The sequence below is a fragment of the Musa acuminata genome, chromosome BXJ2-9, assembly GCF_036884655.1.
Source record: "Musa acuminata AAA Group cultivar baxijiao chromosome BXJ2-9, Cavendish_Baxijiao_AAA, whole genome shotgun sequence".
Taxonomy (NCBI): domain Eukaryota; kingdom Viridiplantae; phylum Streptophyta; class Magnoliopsida; order Zingiberales; family Musaceae; genus Musa; species Musa acuminata.
Window position 1 is genome coordinate 35,618,061 of NC_088346.1, and position 13,605 is coordinate 35,631,665.

At 39.0% G+C, this 13,605-nt stretch overlaps 1 protein-coding gene across 1 annotated transcript; it reads left to right on the top strand.

The window, feature by feature from the left end:
* The first annotated feature begins 1,472 nt into the window (after positions 1-1,472).
* Positions 1,473-6,875, top strand: LOC103998363 (cellulose synthase-like protein E6). The gene is given in 9 exon segments (XM_009419818.3): positions 1,473-1,992; positions 1,994-2,067; positions 3,107-3,428; positions 3,524-3,664; positions 3,750-3,881; positions 4,348-4,560; positions 4,962-5,183; positions 5,309-5,656; positions 6,053-6,875. Coding segments are annotated over 9 exon segments (2,244 nt in total). The 5' UTR covers positions 1,473-1,776; the 3' UTR covers positions 6,629-6,875.
* The last annotated feature ends 6,730 nt before the right edge of the window (positions 6,876-13,605 follow it).

The following is a 13,605-nucleotide window of genomic DNA, read 5'->3' on the forward strand; positions in this document are numbered from 1 at the left end:
GATAATGCCGAGGACGATGGGGAGTAGTGTGATGTAGACGCGATGGGCTTGTGGCGGCAGGTGACCGCGAGAGTGAGGATGGCCGTGAAGAAGGGGTTGTCGCGTCGACAATATGCAGGAACCAAAGTAGAGAAGAAGAAGCAGAAGATGCGCCGAGTAGGGAAGAAGAGCGTGTCCGGTGGCCGACTTCGGAGTCGAAGAGAACGTCCACACAGATGTGGTGAGGACATCCCGCTTGGGCAGAGAGCGGGTAGACAACATAAAGTGCTGCGACGGGCTATAGCGAGTGGACAACGTAGAGACACTAGCACAGAACGACAGCGGGAGAAGACAACCACTGTTTGTCGAGGAAGTGCCTTAGTAGCCTCAGGGAAGAAAGCGACTATAGCAGAACAACCTTCGTTGCTTCAAATCAATGTTGCCAGAGGGCGAGAGATGGGGGAGGGCGACGGATTGGGGAGATTTGGCATTGCTGATCTCCGTGTGGATGCCAAGGGTGTAGATGAGAATATTTTTTGCACACTCCGAAAGGATCGCTCGGCTCGCCCAATTGCATGCGGAGGCTTTTCTATGAGATCGGGCTTCACCGACGATGCTGAGGTGGAAGGTCTGGCCGCAGACAGGCGATAACCGGAGCCCGTCTTTGTACAGGAAGACAGGTAGGGCATCAATGAGGGCCTAGTCGACGTCGGAGTCGTGGAGACGGAACAGCTGTTGGAACTAGCGCTAGAGTGCATGGGAACTCGACAGCTCCGGGTCGGTGCGGGGTGGGAGGGTGGCAAATCAGGACTTTAGCGAGTGGAGAGAGGTTCCTTAATTCGCCATGAGCATTGATCCTGCCAAAGGTTTCTATCCACTGATTCTTTCATTTACTTCAGCAAGGACAGAGTTTTCTGAAGGGTTACGTCCTTCTTATCTTTGTAGCACATCCTTTATAAGTAGAAGGAGCAGTTTCAACAGTGGATGAGCAAGCGACGGCGGACTTCGAACCAGCGTCACCGTAAGAGGAGAGAGTTAAGGGACCGAGAACCATATGGAGACGCGGCCAGTATAGGAAAGAGGGTTCTCGGTGTCGGCTCAAGGAGGGGAAGAGAGTTTGCCTTAAATGCTTTGATACCATGAGAGAATAAATCATGAAGAAGATAGAAAAATGAAAAATGTTCTTGATATAAACTTTATATTTATACACATTAGAAGCAAGGACCTCTTTCAACAGAGCGATGAGATTTTCTCGTAGATTGGACTTGCCAAGTTTGACTTTTAGGAATAAAGTCTCCTTCCCACGTAATAGAAAGGAAGAAAAAGGATCATTAGCCGCCGATCACCTACTAGCAATACAAAAGTAAGTTATCATAGATTGCAAGGTGGTTTCACAATAAATGACACTTTTTTTTTATCTTTTATCTGCTCAAATGACCATGATAATTATTTTAATCAGTCTCGACAGGAGATGTAACACCTTTTTCTTCTCCTTATCTGCAGGGATTATTAGACATCATGATGGAAGAATGGCCCATTAGTGATAACGTGTTATCTAAACACACTGCGACATCCTTCGGTAGATTATCCGCATCTGATGGTCTTCGTGTATCCACGACTCCATGCCATGTTTCAAGTTTCAACGATCACGGCCAAAAAAGGAACTTTACATAAGCTTCCCTTTTGGAAAATATGTAAGCCTCTTTACTTGGGAGCAAAAGAAGGACCTCCAGAGTACATAAACAAAGGCTGAGATCAGAGCGAGAGAGAGAGAGAGAGAGAGAGAGAGAGAGAGAGATGGGAGGAGGAGTAGGGGATGAAGCAGTACTGTTTGAGACCAAGAGAGCGAAAGGCAGGATATGGTACAAGTTGTATTTTTGCTCTGTGCTTGCAGGGTTGTGTATGATCTGGGTGTCCAGAGCTATACAGATCCCAGGAGGAGGAGGAGGAGGAGGAGGAGGGAGGTGGTGGGCATGGATTGGGATCTTTGGAGCTGAGCTTTGGTTTAGCTTGTAACTGGATACTCACTCAGGCTGTGCGTTGGAACCCCACCTATCGCTACACCTTCAAGGAGAGGCTGTCTCAGAGGTAAGCCGAGATGAGTCTGCTATTCCATCCCATCATCTCTAGCTTCTCTATGCTGACTTTTGTGTTTGTTCTTTATCTTGGAGGACTTCACAACCACATGTATGTGGATAATCCTCTAAAGTTGGGGATAGAGACAAAATATGCAATAAAGAAAAGCAATTTCCATGATGTGCATACCTTCTTTAATTATCTATCTTTTGTGGTTACTCTTTGTCCCGCAATTGGCTACAATAATAGTGCATGGAGCAGCTCAGATCCTATAAGCAGGGCTGGGAAAAGTGCCCACCAAATGGAAACTCATCTTCTCCAAATTTAGTGGTTGGATTTGGGTGTATGTGTGTGTGAATCCTACTTAGCTAGACACCTTACCCAGGAAGAGACTTGTGTCCAATTTTAGTTAGTTTAGGTAAATCAGTCCTGCCACTGAGATACATTTAGTAAGTTTGAAAACCGCCAATGACTTAGTACTCAGATGATATAAATATGGATTTAGAGAGTCAACCAGGAGAATTTATGACAACCAACAATCAGGCTGTCTATTGTTCAAGAGATTTTTTTTCCTCATTTCTTGGATAAATTGTTGTTCGACAAGTTTTGATTCAGAGTAATTAATGATAAAAGAATTTGTGTCGTTTGGAGCTTCTACAAAGAGAAGAAAAGGATTGGATGCTACTGGTTGGTATTTTTCTTCTTGTTGAGCAAACATATCATTATTGACATTAGATAGGAATAAGTTTCAAGCTAAAACATAAATTATAAAAGACCAAGCACTTAGGATTGGAATGAAACAGCTGCTGGTTATAATGGATTTACTGCAATGAAGCATGTGATTTGGAATGAGGTATAGTTTCTAAATTTCACTGTCTAGGTCATTAAATTCATACTTGGACAGAAGACTAGTAGAAATTTCATAGAGGAGATAGGATTCACATGCACTAATTAATTTCATTCATTCAAGTTGTGAGGATTTTTATGAAGCACAACCACAGAGGTATATTGTTTGTGATTAAAAAATTGTTCATCATTTCCTGAATTTTAGATACCAAGACAAGTTGCCCAATGTAGACATCTTTGTGTGCACTGCGGATCCTACTATAGAGCCACCAATCATGGTGATCAACACTGTACTATCAGTCATGGCATACCAGTATCCAGTGGAGAAGCTTAGCGTCTACCTCTCCGATGACAGTGGGTCCGAGCTCACTTTCTATGCCCTCTTGGAGGCATCTCGGTTCGCGAAAGCTTGGCTACCTTTTTGCAAGAAATTCAAAGTTGAACCCAGATCCCCAGCTGCTTATTTTGAGGAAACATTGGTAAGCCCAAGAGAGGGAGCAGAAGCTGTTGATTGGTTGGCAACAAAGGTAAAATGGCATCCGAGTCATGTTCATTTATTAATTGGATGTTGGAAACTCATCTGTGATCCTTTCCACTTTCCCTTTTTTTTTCTCCTGTTTAGAGCTTATACAAGGAGATGGAGAACCGAATTGATGTTGCAGTTAAGCTAGGGAGAGTTCCAGCTGACCAACATAAACAACACAAGGGATTCAGCCAATGGAACTCGGCCATAACTCGTCGTGATCACCAAGCAATCGTCGAAGTACTGAATCATCTTTTCTTTATATTATACATCCTAAATTCAAAGCAATTGTTTATTGATTTTCATTCAACAATGTTATGTCCAGATTCTAATCGATGGAAGAGATGAAAAATCTCTGGATGATGAAGAGTTTGCGTTACCAACGCTCGTGTACATGGCTCGTGAAAAGAGACCCTCTCATCATCATAACTTTAAAGCTGGAGCTATGAACTCATTGGTAAGAACTAGATCCTTATGCATGAAATTTGAGTTGCGATAACGCCTAAGGAATTGGAGTGAGGCCTTTCACCTATTCATGAAGTCAGAAGTGTTGACATCGTCAGTTAAATGTAGAAACAACAGGATTTCATGATAGATTTTTTTCCTGTACCAGGAAACTTCTCCCTTATAAGTTTTTGCTGTTTTCTTACCCACTGTCTAGATATCATTCCTTTATAACGAAATTTTGTGGGAGTGGGTTTGCTTCCTTACCTTTTTGGGAAAAAAAAGACAACAAATAGATTCTAGGCAACTCAGAGGAATATATTAAATTTTGCAGAATTTTTTTCCTTTCATTTCCATAAGAAAGCAAAAAAGGTCTTCCATACAGAAAAAAGACTTCGCATCTGTTGTCTTTTCTTTTTTCTGAAAGGACTCACATCATTAATATTTTGTGTTTTCCAATAATCTTTTGTTATACACAGCTTAGAGTTTCATCAGAGATAAGCAATGGTGCAATCATTCTCAATGTGGACTGCGACATGTACTCGAACAATTCAGAGATTGTGAAAGATGCACTATGTTTTCTTATGGATGAAGAGAAGGGTCATGAGTTTGCATATGTACAACTCCCACAAATCTTCAAAAACATCACAAAGAATGACATCTATGGCAATTCCTTGCGATTAATGACCGAGGTAATCTAAATTAAGAAGGTTATTCTCTTTTAGATTCAAAAAAAAAAATCCCATTTGTTTAAGCTTAACTTTTCTTAATTGGTTTAGTGCTTAGAAATTAGTTATTACTGAATTCCTTTTAGGCCATTGGTTTAAAGATAAAAAATACAGAGATTTAGATTAAATAAGGGAAAATTGAGGTTGACTACATGCTGATATCTAGACATTACTTGAAACTTAACACCAGGAGTGGACTAGTTCAGCTTCAGGGAGTCTCCATCCATGTATGTTGCTTTGGATAGTTTATGAAGTTTATTTTCCACCTAGAAGAGTAAAAGTATGATTTAAATCAAAATCATATGCCAGAAATTTCACAATGCTTCTATAATTTGTTGAACACTTTAAATTGCTTGGTCATGAAGGTGGATTTCCATGGTTTAGATGGAGTTGGAGGGCCTCTGTATACTGGATCCGGTTGTTTCCACAGAAGGGAATGTCTAATGGGCAAAAAGTATGATGCAAATTCCAAGGCACAACTAGAACTGAGCGGGAAGAACTTAGAAGCAAACACATCCATCTTGGAGGAGAAAGCTAAGCATCTTGTTACATGCACCTATGAGAGTAACACTGAATGGGGAAAAGAGGTGTTCTTCGTAACCCATTTTGCTGTATGTTATTTAACTTTCGTGATGTGAACATCTAGCAGCTGGACGCAATTATCATTCATCATGATCCTTTTCTAATGAGCTCAATGTGTATGGACTTGCAGATGGGTCTCAAGTATGGATCCCCTGTGGAGGATGTGATCACCGGGTTGTCAATTCAATGCAGGGGTTGGAAGTCCATCTACTTCAATCCTTCAAGGACAGGGTTCTTGGGAGTTGCCCCTGTCACATTGGCACAGACCCTGGTGCAGCACAAGAGATGGTCTGAGGGGGATCTCCAAATATTCTTCTCCAAGTACTGCCCGTTCATCTTTGGCCATGATAAAATAACGTTAGGCCTGAAATTGGCATACACTATGTACTGTTTATGGTCTCCTTGCTCCTTGCCAACACTGTACTATGTTGTTATCCTACCTATGGCACTCCTGCATTACATTTCCTTGTACCCCAACGTGAGAATCTTCCCCTTTTCCTGATTTCATCGGTCTAAATCTTTCATAGGCTCACATGTTTGTTCACACTATTGACAGATAAACAGCATCTGGTTCATGCCATTTGCGTATGTGATCGCTGCAACAAAATTATATAGCCTATCAGAATCATTATGGGCTGGATATACTCTGAAGGGTTGGTGGAATGAGCAGAGGATGTGGCTTTTCAAAAGATTGGCTTCTTACCCCTTTGCAGTTGTCGACACCTTCCTCAAACTACTAGGCGTTAACAAGTCTGCATTCGTTGTTACAGCGAAGGTGGCTGATAAAGAGGTCTCGAAGAGATATGAGCAAGAGATCATGGAGTTTGGCTCGCATTCTCTCATGTTCGCATTCTCTCATGTTCACTATTGACAGATAAACAGCATCTGGTTCATGCCATTTGCGTATGTGATCGCTGCAACAAAATTATATAGCCTATCAGAATCATTATGGGCTGGATATACTCTGAAGGGTTGGTGGAATGAGCAGAGGATGTGGCTTTTCAAAAGATTGGCTTCTTACCCCTTTGCAGTTGTCGACACCTTCCTCAAACTACTAGGCGTTAACAAGTCTGCATTCGTTGTTACAGCGAAGGTGGCTGATAAAGAGGTCTCGAAGAGATATGAGCAAGAGATCATGGAGTTTGGCTCGCATTCTCTCATGTTCACAATCCTGGCTACGATAGCGATGCTCAATGTCATTTGCCTGATGAGTGGAGTAAAGCGGATGGTCTGGGAGGGAGAAGTCGGATCGCCAGACTCATTGTTGGTGCAGCTTGTTGTGTGTGGCACAGTTGTTCTTATCAACATCCCTGTCTATGAAGCCATGTTCTTATGCAGTGGTGGCGGGCGCATGCCAAACTCTATCACATTTACCTCGATTGCTTTAGCCATTTTAGCTTGTGTACTTCCAATGCGGCAGAACGGGAGTGCATCATTAATGTTTCCATAGCATCAGACAGAAAAAACGCAGAAGGCTCTGGTGGAATAACAACATAGTGATGATGGCATATTGCTGAGCTAAAAAGTAAGGATGGCTATTCAAAAATTGGATGTGATTGCCAATTTTTCTCGTTTCTTTTAGGCACAAGAAAATTTTATTTTGATATGTTGGCGGCATATATTATGACCCCTTTATGTAATAAGCAAATGATGTTCTTATCTTGTGTCACGCTATATATATTGCTTATTTTCCTAAATTGAGCTGCTATCTTCTGAATTGATATCCTGCTTTATACTTTTGTTGGACTTGTTTATATATAAGACATATCTGCAACGATCATGGGAGCCTTGATTTATACTGCTTCAACTGTGGTTATAACGGTCTATTTGTAACCATATGAATGACATTCAAGTCATATAACATGTTTCATGTGGTGTTTGATGAGTTGATGTAGAACTTCTATAGATTATTCTCTATAGAAGTTGTACAGGCTTGAAGGCATGCAAACAGCTTGATCTTCTTCTTCAGTTGTGCTGACATATAATGTGGGCTGATATATAATGGAGCCACAGTGCCAGGACTCTTGGGACTGTTGGAATTAAACTTAGTTCAAGAGGCATAAAAAGGTTCATTGCATCAAGTGGGAGAATCAATACATCAAGAAGAAAAATTGGATTAAAAGTTTATAGAAGGATAAGTCAAATTGGTTATTGGTTCTTGAAAGGGTTTCTTGAAAGAGAATGATTCATCTTGAATACAATTAATATAATGTATCTTTGGGGACTATATAAACCCCATATGTTGGGTCATGAGAGTAAGAGAGTTTCTGAAATTGTAAAAGTATTCTTCTTGAGAGAAATATAGAAGATTGAAAGCTTGTCATACTCTTCCTCTATTTGATATCTCTATCCTTTCTTCCTATCAACATCAACATTTGGTATCAGAGCATAGGTTAAGCTATGTCTTCTTCCTCAAGTGCCATCCAACTCCAGATCCCTAGATTGACAAAAAAAAATTATGACATATGGTGCATCCAAATGAAGGTTCTTCTAGGCTCCCAAGATGTATGGGAGTTTGTAGAAGATGGATTTGCTGAACCAAGTCCAGCAGAAGAAGGAATAATGAATGCAGAAGGAAGAAAACAACTCAAAGAAAGAAGGAAGAAGGAGAAAAAGGCTTTGTTCACAATCTACCAAGGCCTTGATGATACAATGTTCGAGATCATCGCTCCAGCAAATACTTCAAAGGAGGCTTGAGAAATGCTTCAAAGAGCATTCGGTGGTGTTAATAAGGTAAAGAAACTTCGTCTACAAGTTTTACGAGCCGAGTTTGAGAAATTACAACAAGGTACTTCTGAAACCATTTCTGATTACTTCTCAAAAATCATTTCTATTGTTCATCAAATGAGACGAAATGGTGAACAAGTAAATGATCAGAGAGTAATAGAAAAAATATTGAGATCTCTAGATCCGAAATTTGATTTTATTGCTGTTGCGATTGAAGAATCTAAAGATTTGGAAAAAATGTCTTTAGAAGAACTTATGGGTTCCCTTCAAGTTCATGAACAAAGGATTACAAAAAGAGGAGAAGAGAAAACTATGGAGCAAGCACTACAAGCTAAGTTTGCTCTTGAAAATAAAAGAGAATCAAATTCTCAAAGAGGAAGAGGACGAGGACAAAGAGGAAGAGGAGGCAGAAATCAGACCAATCAAGAATCTCCAAACAGTGAAGATGTTGGAGAAAATTATAGCAAAAGAGGCCAAGGTTATGGTCGAGGACGTGGCCGAGGCTGTGGACGTGGCAGAAACTCTAAAAGGTCTGAAATACAATGCTATGTTTGCAAAAGGTATGGAGATTACTCTTATGAATGTTATTATAATCCTAACAATCAAGGTGATAAGGCAAATTTTGTTGAGGAAGAAAAGAAGGAAAATCAAGTTTTGCTAATGAGTTATGAAAATTTGAAAAATGATCAGTCTATAACATGGTATCTAGATACAGGAGCCTCAAATCACATGTGTGGCATCAAAGAGCTATTTTCAGAAATGGATACAAGTTATTCCGGGAATATTACATTTGGTGATTTGTCTCAAAGACCAGTAAGAGGCAAAGGTAAAATTCTCCTTGAACTTAATAATGGCAAGGAATTATGCATTTCAGATGTTTATTATGTTCCTGATATGAAAAATAATATTCTAAGCTTGGGACAATTACTTGAAAAAGGTTATGATATTGAGATGAAAGATATGGCTCTCTCAATTCGTGACAAGAATAAAACATTGATATCACATGTGAAAATGGCAAGGAATAGAATGTTTCCTCTACATTTGAGTATTTTTGATCAATCAAATTGTTTTAAAGCTGATATTGAGGATATTTCTACACTTTGGCATCTTAGATATGCTCACTTAAATTTTGAGGTTTTGAAACTTCTAAAGAAGTATAATATGGTGACAGGAATGCCAAAAATTGATCGCCCAGCAAAATTGTGTGAAGTATGTGTCATGGGTAAGCAAGAAAGAAAGCCTTTCAAAGTGAGAAGGACAAAAAGAGCATGGAATCGACTTGATCTGGTACACTCAGATGTTTGTGGCCCTATTAATCCAATATCACTTGGAGGAAGCAGGTATTTTCTTACCTTCACTGATGATCGTAGTGGCAAAACTTGGGTTTACATGTTAAAAGAAAAGAAAGAAGTTTTAAGCAAATTCAAAGAATTTAAGGATTTGATTGAAAGACAAAGTTGTTGTAAGATTAAATATTTAAGAACAGATAGAGGTGGTGAATATATATCAAATGAATTTGAAAGTTTTTGTAGAAATAATGGAATTATACATCAATTCTCCATGCCATACACACCTCAACAAAATGGTGTCTCGGAAAGAAAAAATAGGACTATCCTTAATATGGTCCGATGCATGTTAAAGGAAAGAAAAATTCCGAAAGAATTTTGGGGTGATGTTGTTGCTTGTGCAGTTTATTTGCTTAACATGTTTCCGACAAAGCGAATTGGTAATGTTACACCAGAAGAAGCATGAAGCTTACAAAAGCCAAGAGTTGATCATTTGAGGATTTTTGGAAGTGTTGCATTTGCCAAGATTCCAGAAGAGAAGAGAACAAAATTGGAGGATAAAAGTCAAAAATGCATTTTGCTAGGTTATCCAGAAAATTCTAGTGGTTACAAACTCTACAATCCTATCACAAATAAAGTTGTGATGTCAAGAGATGTTGAGTTTGATGAACAACAGATTTGGAACTGGAAAAGTGATGAGCAGCATAAGAAAGCTGTAGTTTCAGAAGAAGATGATATAATACAAGCAAGTACCGAAGTTGCTGTGCCGGAATCATCACCTAGATTAACTAGGTTACATGATTCAAGAAGTCCAATTATAAGAAGGACAAGACCTATTCAGGACCTATATGATGTGACTCGAAGGATTGATACTAACAATGATGAACTTTCTTTATTTTGTCTTTTTGCAGGATATGATCCATTAACCTTCGAAGAAGCTTATAGAGATGAAAAATGGCGATAAGCTATGAATGAAGAGATTCATGCAATTAACAAAAATAATACATGGGAGCTTACTACACTTCTAGAAGACCACCAAGCTATCGGTGTTAAGTGGATCTTCAAAACAAAAAGAAATGCAAAAGGAGAGGTGGAGAAATACAAGGCCAGACTGGTTGCAAAGGGATATAAACAACAATATGGAATTGATTATGAAGAAGTATTTGCGCCAGTTGCTCGATTGGAGACAGTAAGATTACTTATCTCTCAAATGAAATGGAAAATTTTACAAATGGATGTCAAATCAGCATTTCTTAATGGAGTTCTTGAAGAAGAGGTATATATTCAACAACCCCCTGGTTTTATTATTCAAGAACAAGAGGACAAAGTATATAAGTTAAAGAGAGCTCTTTATGGGCTTAAACAAGCCCCACGAGCATGGAATTCTCGAATATATGCTTATTTTATTCAAAATGATTTTTCTAAATGTCCACATGAACATGCTCTCTATACGAAATCTAACTCTAATGGAGATATCTTGTTTGTATGCCTGTACGTAGATGATTTAATATTTACAGACAATAGTAGCTCCATGATTTTAGATTTTAAGCACTCTATGAAAAAGGAGTTTAAGATGACCGACTTGGGCTTAATAACTTATTTCCTTGGTATCGAAGTTATCCAAGATAATGGAGGAATTTTTATCTCACAAGAAAATTATGCAAAGGAGGTTTTAAAAAAGTTTTCTATGGAAGATTGTCATCCTATAGATACACCTGTTGAATATGGCACCAAGTTGACCAAGGAAGGTGAAGGTACATACATTAATCCAACTTATTATAAAAGTCTAGTTGGATGTTTAAGGTATTTGACATGCACTCGACCTGATATACTATTTGGAGTTGGTTTAATAAGTAGATTTATGGAAGTTTCAAAGACATCTCATTTAAATGTCGCTAAAAGAATTTTGCGATATATCAAAGGAACAATTGAGTATGGAATGTTCTATTCATCATCTAAAAAGTTGGAGCTCATTGGATATAGTGACAGTGATTGGGTCGGAAGCTATGATGATCGGAAGAGTACAACTGGATTTGTATTTTATTTTGGTAAAGCTACATTCACTTGGTCTTCAAAAAAGCAACGAATCATTGCTCTATCAAGTTGTGAAGCAGAATATATAGCAGCTTCTTCTAGTGTTTGTCATGTAATATGGCTAAGAAGATTACTCCAAGAACTTCATATGCCACAGGAGAAGTCAACCAAGATTTATGTTGATAACAAATCAGCTATTGCCTTAGCCAAGAATCCAGTCTATCATGAAAGATCGAAGCATATCGATATAAGATTTCATTTCATAAGAGATCATATCAAAAATAAAGAAGTGGAGATACATCATGTCAAGACAAGTGAACAAGTGGCTGATATACTCACAAAACCTCTTAAATTTGAAATATTTCAACAACTTCGAAGAAAACTTGGTATGCTGGATGGAACAAGTTTAAGAGGGGAGAATGTTGGAATTAAACTTGTTCAAGAGGCATAAAAATGTTCATTGCATCAAGTGGGAGAATCAATACATCAAGAAGAAAAATTGGATTAAAAGTCTATAGAAGGATAAGTCAAATTGATTATTGGTTCTTGAAAGAGTTTCTTGAAAGAGAATGATTCATCTTGAATATAATTAATATAATGTATCTTTGGGAACTATATAAACCTCATATGTTACGTCATGAGAGTAAAAGAGTTTCTGAAATTATAAAAATATTCTTCTTGAGAGAAATATAGAAGATTGAAAGCTTGTCATCATACTCTTCCTCTATTTGATATCTCTATCGTCTCTTCCTATCAACATCAACACGAACATGCTGCATTCTGTCATCCAATCGATACCCGGTTGTTGATCACTTCAAGATATAACACCTTCGGAGCCTGGAGCTGCAGTGGTGAGATGCCCATCATTTCTCTACATCGGATGGCAAATTTACTTGTTTGTTCGCGTTTCTGATCCAACAAGTCGACTTCGACGTCCGAAAGTGAGGGATAATATTGTAATTTCAGGCGAGCTGATTCTGATTTATATATGTTGTTCTCCAAGTCAGGCAAGGCAGGGGAAGAAGCTTGGGGGTCATGGCTGGAAACTGGGTTAAGGTCTGATTTTTTTCTCATCCTCTTCTACAAGGTAGCCCATCCTTGTTAGAGTTCACCTTTTGGCTTCGAGCCTTTCCTTCCGCTTTGTTGGATTTCTCCCGAGGGAATAGTCTCCTACCACTTTGTTGGCTTCGGTCCTCTCCTTTCTCTCATCTGGGTTAAGAGGATCTCTCTCGAGGCTTTTGTGCGTTGTCGGATTTTTAGCAACCTTTTCTTTCTGGAGGACATTCTTCTTCGTTTCCCGAGTCAGGCAAGGCAGAGGAAGAAGCTTGGGGGTCATAGCTGGAAATTGGGTTAAGGTCTGTTCTCTTTCTCATCCTCTTCTACAAGGTAGCCCAACCTTGTTAGAGTTCACCTTTTGGCATCGGGTCTCTCTTTCCGCTTTTTTGGATTTCTCTCGAGGGAATAGTCTCCTACCACTTTGTTGACTTCGGGCCTCTCCTTCCTCTCATCTGGGTTAAGAGGATTTTTCCCGAGGCTTCTGTGCGTTGTTGGATTTTTAGTAACTTTTTCTTTTTGGAGGATATTCTTCTTGGTTTTTCGAGTTCCTCTAAAGTTATCCTAACTCTATCTTGTTCAAATCCCTTAAAAATTTGATTTTGGAGAGTTCTGATTTTGAGTTCTAATCGTTCCGGTCGAATAAAGAATGATAGGGTTTAATCAAACAAGTTTGAGGTTTATGCATGGAGCCAAGAGTGGGTTAGAGTTATTGATCAGCGTTCTACAGCGCATTAGACAATCGACCAGAAATGGAGAGCTTGCAGTTGAATGATGCGATATTCATCTACTGGTGTACGTAATGGTAGGGCTTTGAGCATAAACATATCGTAGTTTGGGATTTCTTGGTAGAAACTGCACAGCTACAGTGATTTTCTCTTCCTTCTTGAAGATTGAGTTATTTAAGGATGGAGAAATATTATGGAGGTCGATAAATAGATCTAGAGGACAACATGGTAGAGGAGAAAAAATGGGAGGAGCATTTGCCTAATGAGGTGTAGTTGCTTTTCTGCATGACTGAGAAAGAGTGTTGGTAGGGATTTGCGGATTTTGGCAAGATTTCATTGATTTGAGACATTGATATTTCGATATTTCTAGTCATGATAAGACTTATGGAGGTGTGGCTTTAGGTGGTTAGTCTCTTCCGGTCGCCTGTGGTAGTCTCATATGACATTCTCACAGTACAGATCTTATTCTATACTCTTAAACATTATTTCTTGAAGTTTTAAAAAGGTGTTGTTCTCTGAGGTATCTAATTGCACTAAAGAATATAGATGTCTGTAGTCAATTAGTAAAAGCATTCATTCTCTTGATGCTTTGAGTCCCT